Raw genomic sequence first — 14600 nt, forward strand, 5'->3', positions numbered from 1 at the left:
TTGACTTTGGTAGAATTATTATGGTATGAGTTGTAGTTAAGGTATCTACCAGAATGGGTCGGTTTTTGATACCAATCTATTTTGATGTTGTTGGTTTCCCTGATCATCCTTATGTCGAGAAAGGGGACGGACCAATTACCATCTTCCCTCTCTATAGTGAACTGGATGTAGGGGTCATAACCATTAAAAGTGTCTAATAGTTCATCTACCTTGTCATTGGGTATAGCCAAAATGATATCGTCAACATATTTTTTAATAAATGGAATATTAAAGGATAGTAAAGGAATGACTGAGTCTAATACATAATCCATAACGTAAGTTGCAATGATAGGAGAAATCTTGGCTCCCATAGGGGTACCGAAAGTTTGTTGATAGAATTTATCATTAAATGAGAAGTAAGTGTTGTTAAAGAGAAATTCGACGATGCTGATGAATCTGTCGTAAGACATGGAACAACAACCTCTAATACGGTCCCAGTTGATCTCTATTGATGTCAAACATATTCCTAGATGAACATTGCTGAATAAGGATACAACGTCAAGGCTAACGAGGACATAATTTGATGGAAGTATGTAGCCATTATATTTATTTACCATCTCAAAAGAATCTTTAAGTAATATTGACTTTCATAATTATATGCATTAGTAAGTATGTCTGTAACAAAAGCTGAGATATTTTCAGTGGGTGTTCCAATGGAAGCTACTATGGGACGAACCGATAGTGTTGGTTTGTGGATTTTTGGCAAAGCATAAAACTTTGCAATGTTCCCATTATATGTTGTTAGTTTTTTCTTTGTGTTACGGTCAATCTCATTGGAAGAGGCTAAGGATGCGATTAATGTATTGCATTTCCTTTGCAGAGAAGAAGTGGGATTGGATGTAAGTGAAACATAAGATCTATCATTATCTATAAGAGAAGAACACAGTTGTAAGTAGTGAGTTCTTTCTAAGATGACTGTAACATTACCTTTGTCTGCTTTTGTCACTAAGAGCTCAGGATTGTATTTAAGAAATTTTTTTTTTTTTTCTTAAAAATTTCTTAAAAAAATTGCAAAGTTTTATGCTTTGCCAAAAATCCACAAACCAACACTATCGGTTCGTCCCATAGTAGCTTCCATTGGAACACCCACTGAAAATATCTCAGCTTTTGTTACAGACATACTTACTAATGCATATAATTATGAAAGTCAATATTACATTAAAGATTCTTTTGAGATGGTAAATAAATATAATGGCTACATACTTCCATCAAATTATGTCCTCGTTAGCCTTGACGTTGTATCCTTATTCAGCAATGTTCATCTAGGAATATGTTTGACATCAATAGAGATCAACTGGGACCGTATTAGAGGTTGTTGTTCCATGTCTTACGACAGATTCATCAGCATCGTCGAATTTCTCTTTAACAACACTTACTTCTCATTTAATGATAAATTCTATCAACAAACTTTCGGTACCCCTATGGGAGCCAAGATTTCTCCTATCATTGCAACTTACGTTATGGATTATGTATTAGACTCAGTCATTCCTTTACTATCCTTTAATATTCCATTTATTAAAAAATATGTTGACGATATCATTTTGGCTATACCCAATGACAAGGTAGATGAACTATTAGACACTTTTAATGGTTATGACCCCTACATCCAGTTCACTATAGAGAGGGAAGATGGTAATTGGTCCGTCCCCTTTCTCGACATAAGGATGATCAGGGAAACCAACAACATCAAAATAGATTGGTATCAAAAACCGACCCATTCTGGTAGATACCTTAACTACAACTCATACCATAATAATTCTACCAAAGTCAACTTAATCAAACAGATGAAAAATAGAGTAACAAAACTATCAGATCCTTCATTTCATACAAAAAACCTACAAATCCTACAGAAACTTTTTATTTCAAATGCTTATCCAACACCATTAGTTAATAAGATTTTGTTTAATACTATCCATGACGAAGATATTTCACCTTCCTTCGCGACTAACAATGCTGATCCTGATGTCTTAAGTGGGAACCCAGTCTCTGATACTCCTATAAACAAATATTTTTCATTACCATATTTCAGAGATATCACTCCGGGGTTAACAAGGAGTCTGAAAAGTGTTGAAAATAGCTTTGGTAATAATAATAACAACATTAAACTTAATGTAGCTTGTAGATCAGCCCTAACAATTAATAATCTTTATTCTAAGATAAAAGATAAGACTCCCATAGATAGGCTTAGTAATATTGTCTACAACATTCCATGTCTCTCTTGCAACAATTTCTACATCAGTCAAACATCTCAATTATTGAAATCACGTATTACACTACACAAAAGTGATTCTCGACTTCACCCTGACCGTTGTGCATTAGCCAAACATGTCCATTCCACTGGTCATCTCATGGACTATACTAACACCACAATTCTCCACCGTGAGAACAATAAATCTAAAAGAGAGTTCATTGAAATGTCTTATATTTTCCTTAACGATTTCTCCATTAATGTTAAGAGTGACATCAAGAATCTAAGCGATATATACCACCTGTTACTTAAATCAGATACCAAGAACAATACTATATCACAGATTACTAACTTGACTGATATATCCATTAACAACTAACATACCTTTATAATTAATTTTCATTAACAAAAAATATATAACATTCCCTTGCTTTTCTTAGATACGTCTCAATAAGATTCAATAATACATGAACAATATAATATACTTAAATAAAGAAAATCAAAATAATATTTCCCTTTACTGGGATTTAAATTCATTCGTTTTTTACCAATGAACCTTAACGACATAAAGATTCATACCAATTAATAATGAAGTTGTCAGCGCTTGCGTTCTGGCTTAAACAGAACCTCACTTTTAACTATCTAAAAATCAAAAGTTTAGTTATTGCCGACATTTCAAAGAATTACCTCCTTTTAAATGTAGTTGCATTGGGTTTTTCGATTAACCTTGGGTAAGCCTTTATGTGTCAAGTTCGAAGCTACCATACATTTCAATCCTTATAAAAAGCTTTTTTTGCACATAGTAACAAAAAACACCACTATGTTACTAGCAAAGTTTTTTAATATTCTAACTCTACAATTCTAAGTTACGGTAAGATCAATAATGTTTTAATAGATAATATATGGTAGCTAATTATAATTTATTCTCTTTCAGCCCTGAAGAAGCCAAATTAATTCTCTTTGGCGAAAACGTTCGGCGAAACAATTGATACACATTAGAGTATTTCTTGCAGATTTCCCCAATATTTAAGAGTTATATATATATATATATATATATATATATATATATATATATATATATATATATATATATATATATATATATATAATTCTAAACCCATTTACCCTAAGGTGTTGGGTGTGAAGAATAATACCATGAAAACCCATTTACCCTAAGGTGTTGGGTGTGAAGAATAATACCATGTATAAATTGAAAGTTATTTTCTGTAAAATTCGATATCATAATCCAGCCATAAATATTGATACAAATGTAAATGCTGCTTGTAAAGCTAAAGAGAAAGATATTGCTATCATTGCTCTTCATAAGTGTGGAATAAAAGGAGCCCTTATTTTTGAATTACTAAATTAAATATTACTTATGTGAATCACATTAAGTTGTTTTGAATACAGGAGAAGGAAGTGACTCCGGCCAGCCTCACATGGATCATATATCACAAATTATTAACTCTATTAGGCCAAGAATTAACTGAGATCATGTCCTAAAAAAACTTATGGCTCAGAAAATGAATATTGCAATGAGAAAAATGTGTCACATTATCAAACAAAACTTGGGGCTTTCAAACAACAACCAGGACAATGCCTTACCCTTGCATTAAAACAAAATAGGAAAAAAATCAAGATGTTGTCATTGTACAGTAATGAGGTTTTCTTTTTAACACTCTTTATTATATAATGACAAGTGTCTTGATTTTTTCCTATTTTGTTTTAACAGAATATTAAGATGTTTTCCTGTTGTAAAGAGTATAACAGAGAATTTCTTTTACTGTGGAGGAAACTTTAAATAAGCAAAATGATAGATTTTATGCACAGTTAATCAAGGAAGCCCACAAACTGGAACCAAGGATTGAGGAGATTGTCCTGCCTCAGTGATGGTTTGGTGGGACCAATCATTTTGAATCATTTTTTGTAGTTTGAAGCTCATTATATCAATAATAAATTGTGCAAGAATGTTTCAAATCAAACCAGTAGTTTAAATTTTTTTTGTTTAAATACCTTCTATCAATATTTATGACAGAACCAGCAATATGCATAAGATCATTAATTTATAATTCAAAGTAAAGTTAATTTAAAAAATAGTAAAATCAGTCAATATGTCTCTATATACAGAGTACTCCCTCTATAACGAACACAGTTATTACGAGGTTTCGCTTATAACGAGGTACATTAGATGTCCTGTGAAATTTCTATTGAACTATAACCCTCTATAGCGAGGCAAATTTGGTTATAACGAGAGAAAAACGTGTTTTTTTTACGTTTTTGACTCGGCGATGGTTATAAATAAATACCATTTTTAACTGCCCCGCAATAAACTTAACTGCCGCCCGCAATAAACTTCTTTACAATAAATACAACTGTTTTACATCTTTAGAAAATATGCTTTGAATTGAAGAAGAATCTAATATGATAGATAGAATGATACTGGACAATTTAAAGCAGTCAAAAATGACAGACTTCTTTCAATTGCAGAAACAATAGTTTATGTTATTCTTGAAAATACGCTTTATAAATTATGTAGTTTAAAAAAAATGAAAGTACAGATTTTTTATTTTAACATACATCATTGACAATAAAAGTAAACAGCTTTTTTGTTTAAATGCATTTCATTGACAATAAAAGTAAACCACTTTTTTTAAAAACGCCAAACAATATTTATTAGAATCTTATATTGCTCCGAATGGCTTCACTATAGGAAGTTAATGTTTTAGAAAATTACATATTCATATGTATGCACAGTATTATTGTTGTCTGATATAACGAGATCGGCTTATAACGAGGTAATTAGTCTGCCATTTCAGTTCTCGTTATAGAGGGAGTCTACTGTATTACTGATAGTAACAAATTGTATAATATTACAATTTATACTTACCCAAGTCAGATTTCCAACATACAGCTGATGTCTTCTTCCAGAAGAATTTATATTATTGGATGCTCCTCCTGTTCCAACAAAATTACCTCCACCATCTTCACCAGCACCAGGAGGAGCATGATGATTTGAATCACCTGGGTTGTCACTATTTCCAGGAGCTGATATTACATCGTCATATAGATCAACATTTTCACCACCAAAGTCATCCTAAATCAAAAATGAAAGTAAGTAGAAGTATGACAATAAAAATAAATGTTTCAATGTTTTCATAACTAAAAATATCTCTTATAATAAAAAATTTAACAAGAACTTTATGGAATACTACAGATCACCATATCATATTAAATAATTGCGAAGTGTTACAGATCTGTCCATACAAAAAAATGGCTTTTGTATATCAGTAACAGTGTGTCATCAGTAACACTTCTTTGTGTGCCGTGCTTGTATTCAAGCGTTGGCTATCGTCATATTGACAAGCTGATGAAATGATTTTCGGTCGGCAGCTAGATGAAACAGTTCCCCGACCGTTCGACCTGTCCATTGTCTAATGTTACGCAGCCAGGACAGTTGTTTTCTTCCGACCCAACGTTTCCCTTCGATTTTGCCCTGAATGATTAACCGGAGTAAGCGATATTTAGGTCCTCTCATTATATGACCGAAGTATTGGACCTTTCTCATTTTGATGATGTTGATCAATTATCGCTCTTTGTGCACGGTCTCTAGCACTCGTTCGTTAGATATGTGTGCTGTCCACGGGATTCTGAGCATGCGACGGTAACACCATAACTCAAACGCTTCTAATTTGTTGAGATTTTTTATTTTTGTTGTCCAGGTTTCACATCCATAGAACAAAGTGGACCAGACGTAGCACTTCAATACTCTTAGACGTGTGGTCAACGACAGACTTCTACTGCATAATACAGAACGCCAGTTAATAAAGTTTTTCCGTTCGAGTTCTATTCTGGTCGAAATTTCCTCGTCACTTTCAACCCTGCAGTCAATCCAGCTACCCAGATATCTAAAGTGTTCCACCCTTTCCAGGATTTTGTTATCTAATCTTAGCACTGAGTCTTCGATATTAATTTTTCCGACCACCATCCATTTTGTTTTTTTTGCGTTGATTGTTAAGCCCTTTTCAGTGCATTCGTTGTTTACAGCATTCAACAGGGTTTGAAGATTTTCTAGACTCTCTGCCATTATTGCGGTGTCATCGGCGTATCTGATGTTAATAATTTCACCACCGATCTTAACACCTTCGCGGCGATTATTTAACGCTATGTCCTAAGGAGGTCCTAGAATCTTGAAATTGTGTAAGAAAAAACTGTATTGAATACCAAAATCAAATTTGGGGTCAATATTTCTGCTTTATTTCCCATGTTCTAGCCAGGACATAATTTTTAAAACAAAAAAAAAACAGTACCATGATGGAACCCATTGAAAAGAGGAGATAATGTAACAAAAATGAAGGGAAAAATAATTTACAAACATCTGAGGTTGGAAAGGACTATCACTACTTCTGTAAACATTTCTGTATTTCTGTAAAGTCCTATGAAAAAAAGTTAAATGACTAAATGGCTAAAGTTGTAAATATTAAAAAGATCTACAACTTTTGCATTTACTTTCTTCACATAACCTCAACATTTATGTGAAAATTTTAAATACCAAGTTTTTGGTATTTCTCTTACAAAAAAATGGTTTTTTCATGAAATTTTGTGAAAACTTACCTTTTTATGTCCCAAACACATTGTAATTTTTTAATTTATTTTGATTTTAATTTTGTTTTAAAGTCATTGTGCTTTTTATTAGTTGAAATCTGCGTGAAATTAGAATATGTATAAATACATTAAACTTGTTACTTATAAATACCTTATTTTGAATTCTAATTACTTATCCTTTAGTTTTTGTCTCTTTGATAACATTTCTTCATAGTTACGATTCGACAAACTTTCCTGATTCTAGTAAATCTTATAAAAATGCAGGAGGGGACAAGCAGAGAGACATAGTCATGGATTCTATATCTGTCCCAAATACAGTCCATCTAATTTACAAACCGAAATATTTAGGCGGTAGGTGTGTTCTTTTTTAGAATCACCTTGCCGAGTACACTGGCATTACAGCCACTAGACATATTTTATTATATACGTGAAGAGCTAATATTTAAAGATTTCTATTAATGTTAACTTAAAGAAATAGACAACAATATGTTTCATTTAATTTGTATAAATGCATTATAAAGCGTTTTTATGAAGAACATTTGTTCGGAACACACTATAACTGTAATCGAACGAAGGTGAAATTTTGGCATAAATTGGTAACACTTATTTGAGAGTTGCGGTGTTGACACTTTTTGTACTTTATTTTAAAATTTAAAGTGAATACCTCTTGTTTTATATTTTTACCTATTTAATAAAATCTGTTCTTTTTAGAACAAAATTAGTGTGTTTTATTTCAAAAATGTCATGTAAGAATTTAAATAGTCGTTGTAAAGAGTATATTAATAATTATGTGACCTATTTGATTTAAAATGGATTCAGGATTTTTTTATACTTTGGCAACTATGTCAACTTCGATCTCTGATGTAGATAATGACGTGCAACGGTTTGTAAATTAGATGGACTGTAGGTGATAATGACATTAATCAGGATCCTTCATGTGAGTAAGCCAGCTTCAGAAGAACTTACTACTGCTATTAGGTTTAATTTTGCCCTGATACAAGAGACCTAGACATGCCAGTCCAGATAAGTTTGACCTGATGTTGGTGGAGAGCCTTGTATCCTAGGTAAAGAGAAATAGTTAAAGAAGAAGAAAAGATCAGAGTAGAAGTCTTTGAAAATGCTAAACAGTAAAAAAATAGTAACAGAATGGAACCCATTGAAAAAGGACGCCAGTATAACAAACATAAAAGAAAAAATTTATGGGTGATCTGGGCCCTGATTCTAATTGAGATTTCGACTCAAAACATGTCGAAATTAATATGGCGACGTCGAAATGCGACTTTGCGAACCTTGTGGATTTCAGCTGAACTAACCAAACGACGTCACTAATTTTCGATTTATCGAAATTAATTTCAACTCCAAGAAAGTGGTTGAAATTTCATTTCGAGTCGAAATTAATCTGACATGACTGGCTGGACTGGGAGAAGTGAACTTAGGTTCAGTTTAGGTAGGCGGTGTTGTGTTTTGATCCTTGCAAGGAAAACTGAGGCTAAAAGTATTAATATGGCTGTGTTTTACGGACAATTGCTAGTTTTGGAGGAATTAGAGAGGATAGATATCCGACGCTCACAACGGAGGATAAGAAGAATGTTACGGGATACTCAAAATTCTTTTTCACTAAGTGATGCTCAAATTAGGCAGCAATTCCGGCTTAATAAACAAGCTGCAAATTATTTAATAAGGGTATTAGAAGCATATTTGGAAGAAGGTGTTTATGCCTCTAGGATACCCAAAATGTATAGGGTTAGTATTACTAAGCTGCAGTAAATTTAAAAATATATTAGAATATAACCACTAAGTCAAATCTTAGTGGTTATAACTTAAGGATCTCCCATATCGTCTTTTTTTTTTCTTGCCATCTTTTCTTTCAATTCAAAATATAATTGAGAATGGCCACTATTTATGTTTTAACAACTCAAACAAGAAAAAAAAAGACGTTCACGTAACGTAAACAAAACAAACATTCAACAAGCGTAGTGCAGCCAATAAACAACAGGGCCAACCCAAATTTTCAGCAGTGTCAAAATGATAAAGTAAATATCCCCAGTTTTAACTACAATCGAAATGAATGAGAATCACTAGCGATTGCGACTGTCATGGCGTAGTCGCTTTTAAATTTCGACATTGAAATGAAATAGAATCAGGACCCTGAGGTTGGAAAGTGGTAGGGAGTTTTTAAGGGTAAAAAACAGTTTATAAAATTGTTTCGCCAAATTCAGTGAAAACTTACTCTTTTATTTCCCAAACACTATTTTTTTTATTTAAAATATTTATTTTCTTCTTATTTTGATTTAATATCGAATTTTCTCACAAAATGCAAAAAAACTAACCTTTAATTACTTGAAAAAGTAAGAATATTCCATGTTACACTGATAAACTAAAATATTGCAAATCTAAATATATATATATATATATATATATATATATATATATATATATATATCTATATATATATATCTATATATATATATATATATCTATATATATATATATATATATATATATATATATATATATATATATATATATATATATATCTATATATATATATCTATATATATATATATATCTATATATATATATATATATATATATATATATATATATATATATATATATATATATATATATATACATATATATATACTACTACTACTATAATTAATAACCGAATAAGTTAACAAAGTTAATACTTTATAAGATGTTAACAATATTTTGAGAAAGTTGTAGGATCTTATTTGAATTATATGCATAGGTGCCTATTTATTGCTGTTTCAAGATAACTTATTTACCTGAATTAGCTACAGAAAATTTTTAATTATTACTTAAAGGCATATTGTTTGTATTTCAATAAAAAATAATGTTTAAAAAATCTACCATCACAATACACTTATTCCCACAGGTGTGTCTAGCCGTGGTTTTTTTTTTCAGGTTTAGAAACAGAAGACTTTCATTGGGAGCTTATTCTGAAGAGCCAAGTGAATTAAGGCACAATTTAAAATGCATACTTTTTGTTCATTACAATCTAGTATTAAGAAAGTTACTTCACAGTAAAATATATTTCTGTACAACTTCATAACCTAATGTTCATTGAAACCTAAGACATCTAGACCTGGATTTTTTTTTTTCAACTGTAGTTCAAAGACAATATTCTAATAGTGGTTCTTCTTCTTGTAGTTCCTTCTCCTATCGGAGGTTGGCTATCATCACAGCTATCCATACCTTATTGGCGGCTGCTCTAAAAAGATCTACTATTCTTGTTTTGATGTGCTTTATGACCTCGCAATCCTTTTGTAGCCTTCTTAACACTTCTGCGTTTGTAACTCGTTGGGTCCATAGTATTTTCAAAATCCTTCTATAGCACCACATCTCAAATGATTCCAACTTCTTTATATAAACACCACTTCTAATAGTGGTATTAGCTAATAAATTTAGCTAATTGAAAACAAATGTGTTCAGATGTTGTGTTGTAACTACTAAATGGACCTTAACATATTGAATAAAACTAAGTGATTTTATTGTATACAATGGTGCCTTTCAGTAATGTTCATAGATTACAATATATTCAATATAAATTAGGGCATTTATGAAAATTTAACAGTTGTTATTTTATAATAACCTTTCTAATAACTTCTTGATATGGACTCAATATTTCGTTATTTTGTGTTGAAACTAAGCTACCTTGAATTAATAATTCTCTATGTTAATAAACAATAAACGCAATAGCAGCCCTGTTTTGCTGTAATGTATGGTGTTTTTAATTAACAAGATTCTATGAATTTATATTTATGGCATTTACGAAAATTTAACAGTTGTTATTCTATAACCTTTCTAATAACTTCTTGATGTGGACTCAATATTTTGTTGTGTATTAAAACTAAGCTACTTTGAATTAATAATTCTGTATGTTAATAAACAATAAACGCAACAGCAGCCCTGTTTTGCTGTAATGTATGGTGTTTTTAATTACCAAAATTTTATGAATTTAACTGAGAAATAATTATTAAATTTCTACGACGCTTGAAAATATAAATATGGACGAAAGATAAAAAATCAATAATCATTTTTTACCCAATTTATTGAAGTAGGTTAGCTAATAAAATTGTACCTCAATTATTAGTAGTTTACAATATCTTACTTGTGCGAAATCTTCGATATCATCGGCGTAAAGATCTATATCGTTTTCCAACTTTATAGGTGGGACTCGATTGTTTGCTTGCATCATGGTTGATGGTGACGTTGAACACAATGCACCGGCAAAATATACGCGAAGCGCTAATATCGGAGCACGTTTATATTCATACTCTCTTTAAGAATTTCAAACCGGCTATATAAACCTGCAGATGTCGGAAATATATTATTAAGAATGCTAAAAACTCTAAAAATTTTTACGGAAGTATAAACTCAATCTATAGCTACTAATAAAATGGCGCTACCAGTTAGTTACTGCTGTGGCGCTACCGCTCGCTACCTTTCTGAGCATGTGCGTTTGCGTTATGATGAAGATGTCAGATTGTCGGAACCACAGCACCATAGAATATACGTAGAGAGTTCTGTGCTGTGCCACAGAACATAACGAGAGGTAGAATAGGAATATTCACAAACCATAGTCGAGTCCATAGATATTTCGTCCGTCGGCAAATTCAAACAGATAATCTATTAGGTACCTATATATTTGTATGCTATGAACTTCGAGTAACCGATGTCCAGGAACGTCTCGCGATATTGGTTGTTTCACCGACACAAATTTTATGATACAAGTATTAAATCATAAAATAACAATGTGTATATTATAGTCAAAGAGCAGAAAATCTGATTTTGGAAAAACAAGCAAAACGTTATAGGTATTTCTTTGTTTTTTAAATGGTTAAAAGTGAAATGTAAAAAAAATTATCACTCTACCACCCTGTCGGAAAAAATACTAGGTGATACAACGGCATCTTCTATAAGGCTTTTTAACGCTTCTCATTTGTTTCAGGCACTTGTTATATGTCATACAATTTTAATATATCTACCTCATACGTCTTTGGTATGTATAGTTATTGGTATATATAGTTCGCCCCAAACCCTTCTTTCAGTGCGTCATAGTTGATCGAATTCTCTCTAACACATTAAGCTAGAAGTGACAGAAAAAAACGTTAGTCTGTGATTATTATACATAGAACTTGAAAATTATTTATCGTAAAGCTAATTCTACTTACGGATGTATAATTGGTTGGAGTTTAGAATACGCTAAATAGATATCCAATCAACGATGCGCATAAATATAATTTGACGCAGATTGTCTCGATCGTGACAGTACTTTCACAATGTCAACTGATAAAATGATAATTGTCATTCCAAGTTAGTATTATCAGACATTTTACAGTGAAAATTTAATTTTGTATTGTCATAAAAATATTTTAAATATACCGAAATATATCGAGAAAGAACAAAGACTAATATTAAAATTATTAAATTATTTTCTGTCGTGTTTTCGAAGAGGGGTTACAAATAATGATCCTTACTTCACATAAACATCAGTTTATTCTCAACCCTAAAAACCTACATCCATGCCCGAGCTTCGGCAACCTTCACAAGACCTGTCTAACCCCCGTCATCCGTGTTGCCTAACTCCGGCACCTATATCTTAAACTAGGCTAACAACACATCTCCCTTTTTTTATAAAAGATCCCTGTGTCATTGATGATCTTATATCTAAACTAACTTAAACTACTACAAACATAATCTGTTAAATGAACCGGTTTCTTCACAAGTCTTTTTGGCCTGCTAGGCTTTACGCACTCAAAGTCCGATACACTATCAGTGTCACTATCACTTTTATCCTGACCCGATGGAGGTAAAACATGATTTCCACTTTGTTCGATTTTGTCCGGAAATACACTGGGTTCCCCCCTACTACTTTCCTCCATAATTTTACCCTGTATGTCACCTTGCTTAGAGCAAGGCATTAGCTTTGTGTTACTAGAAATTGGCGGAACATAATCATTTGAGTATTCTGGTTGGGTGCTCAATACAGGGAAACAGTAGGGTGCATGAATCAAATGCCATCTATTTCTTCTAAATTTCCCAGTTTCAGTTTCAATTATATAGGACCTGGGTTCCTGACAGATCGCAACAACTTGCCCATATTTCCTGATATCAACCACCCACACAGAATCACCAACCTTAAGAGGATCTAAATCCTTGGCATTGTGTCGCTTATTGTAGTTTTTCACTTGTTTATCCTTTATTTCGTTCTTTTTATTTTCAGTGTTTAGTTCTTTTGAAAAGTTTAATAAGCTTGGAAGCTGGGGCAAGTTAGATCTTAATTTTCTATTCATTAATAATTCAGAAGGTGAAACACCACATTCGAGGGGTGTACATCTGTATGCTAACAATGCCAAACTTAGGTCCTCTTTTTTATTTTTCTGAATTAATCTTTTTGCAATTTGTACAGTGCGTTCCACTCCACCGTTGCTCTGTGGCCAGTGTGGACTGCTCGTCTTATGAACAAAATTATATTCTTTTGAAAACTTTATAAATTTTGATGAAAATTGAGTACCACAGTCGGATCTAACTTCCTCTGGGATACCATAACGAGAGAAAATATCTTTAAGTTTAGGAATAATGGCATCTTCTGTCATATTGGTTAAAGTAAAAATTTCAAACCAATGTGAAAAGTAGTCAGTGGCAATCAAGTACCACTTATCATAACATTTAAACAAATCAACCCCCAGTTTTTGCCACGGCCTTTGTACAGTATTGTCTTTATGAAATGTTTCTCTATGATTTACTCTGTGTTCAACACATTGGGGACAATGTGTGACTAGGTTATTAATCTGGGATGACAAACCCAGCCACCAAACGCTCTGTTTTGCACGATCTCGACATTTTACAATTCCCATGTGGCCTGTATGAATAAATTCCAACACCTTGAGTTGAAGACTCTTAGGAATGATTATGCGAGACCCTTTTAAAAGTAATTGTTCCGAATAGGAAATTTCATATCTATATTGATAGTATGGCAACAATTCAAATGGCAATTTAGATCTTTCAGGCCAAGAAGACAAAGAATATTCTTTTAGTTTTTTACAAATATATTCATTTTCTTGTTCTGTTTTTATTAAATTCAAAAAATAATCTTTAATTGGTAAATTATGAATAATTGACTGCACATATGCTGCAGTTTCTGCAGTTAGTTCTTTATTAGCTAACGTATCTGTTTGTAAAGGGGCCCGACTTAAAGTATCTGCTACAATTAAATTTTTTCCCGGCGTGTAGATTACAGTATACTTGTATCGCATTAGGCGCATTCGAAAGCTTTGCAAACGTGGCGTTAACTCATCTAAATTTTTAGTTTGCAGAATTTGTAGTAAAGGTTTATGGTCTGTTTCAAAAATTAGGTTAGGAACTCCTGAAATAAAATCGTAAAAATATTCTGCTGCCCAGGTAAGTGCAAGAGCTTCTTTCTCAATCTGAGCATATCGTGTTTCAGCTGAGTTCAGAAGCCTAGATGTAAAAGCCACTATTTCCCGAGTATGATCTACATTTTCTTGAAATAGACATGCACCTATACCAAAACAACTTGAGTCTGCACTAACAATTATGGTTTTATTAGCATCAAAAAACGCTAGATTTGGAGGGCTCTCTAACTTTTGTTTTAAAGTGCTGAAAGCTTTATCTTGTGCTGGACCCCACAAAAAGTTAATATTTTTTTTTAGTAAATGTGTTAATGGTTCAAGAATCTCAGATTTATTATGAATGTATTTTGCAGCAAAATTAATCATAC

General features: G+C 32.1%; 1 protein-coding gene across 4 annotated transcripts in view; it reads right to left on the reverse strand.

The window, feature by feature from the left end:
- Cpsf6 (cleavage and polyadenylation specificity factor subunit 6) overlaps nt 1–11305 on the reverse strand; it is a 55115-nt gene extending 43810 nt beyond the window's left edge. For 2 of the 4 annotated variants that reach the window (XM_072530036.1, XM_072530033.1), the window contains exons 1-2: nt 10968–11304; nt 5115–5321 (exon numbers count right to left, since the gene is read on the reverse strand). In XM_072530036.1, coding sequence (XP_072386137.1) covers nt 5115–5321; nt 10968–11054 — 294 coding nt within the window. In that variant the 5' untranslated portion in view covers nt 11055–11304. Of the gene's footprint in view, nt 1–5114; nt 5322–10967 lie in introns of all 4 variants that reach the window. The other 2 variants (XM_072530034.1, XM_072530035.1) reach the window with 2 other exon arrangements.
- Nucleotides 11306–14600: the final 3295 nt, after the last annotated feature.

Source organism: Diabrotica undecimpunctata, chromosome 4, assembly GCF_040954645.1.
Source record: "Diabrotica undecimpunctata isolate CICGRU chromosome 4, icDiaUnde3, whole genome shotgun sequence".
Lineage (NCBI taxonomy): Eukaryota > Metazoa > Arthropoda > Insecta > Coleoptera > Chrysomelidae > Diabrotica > Diabrotica undecimpunctata.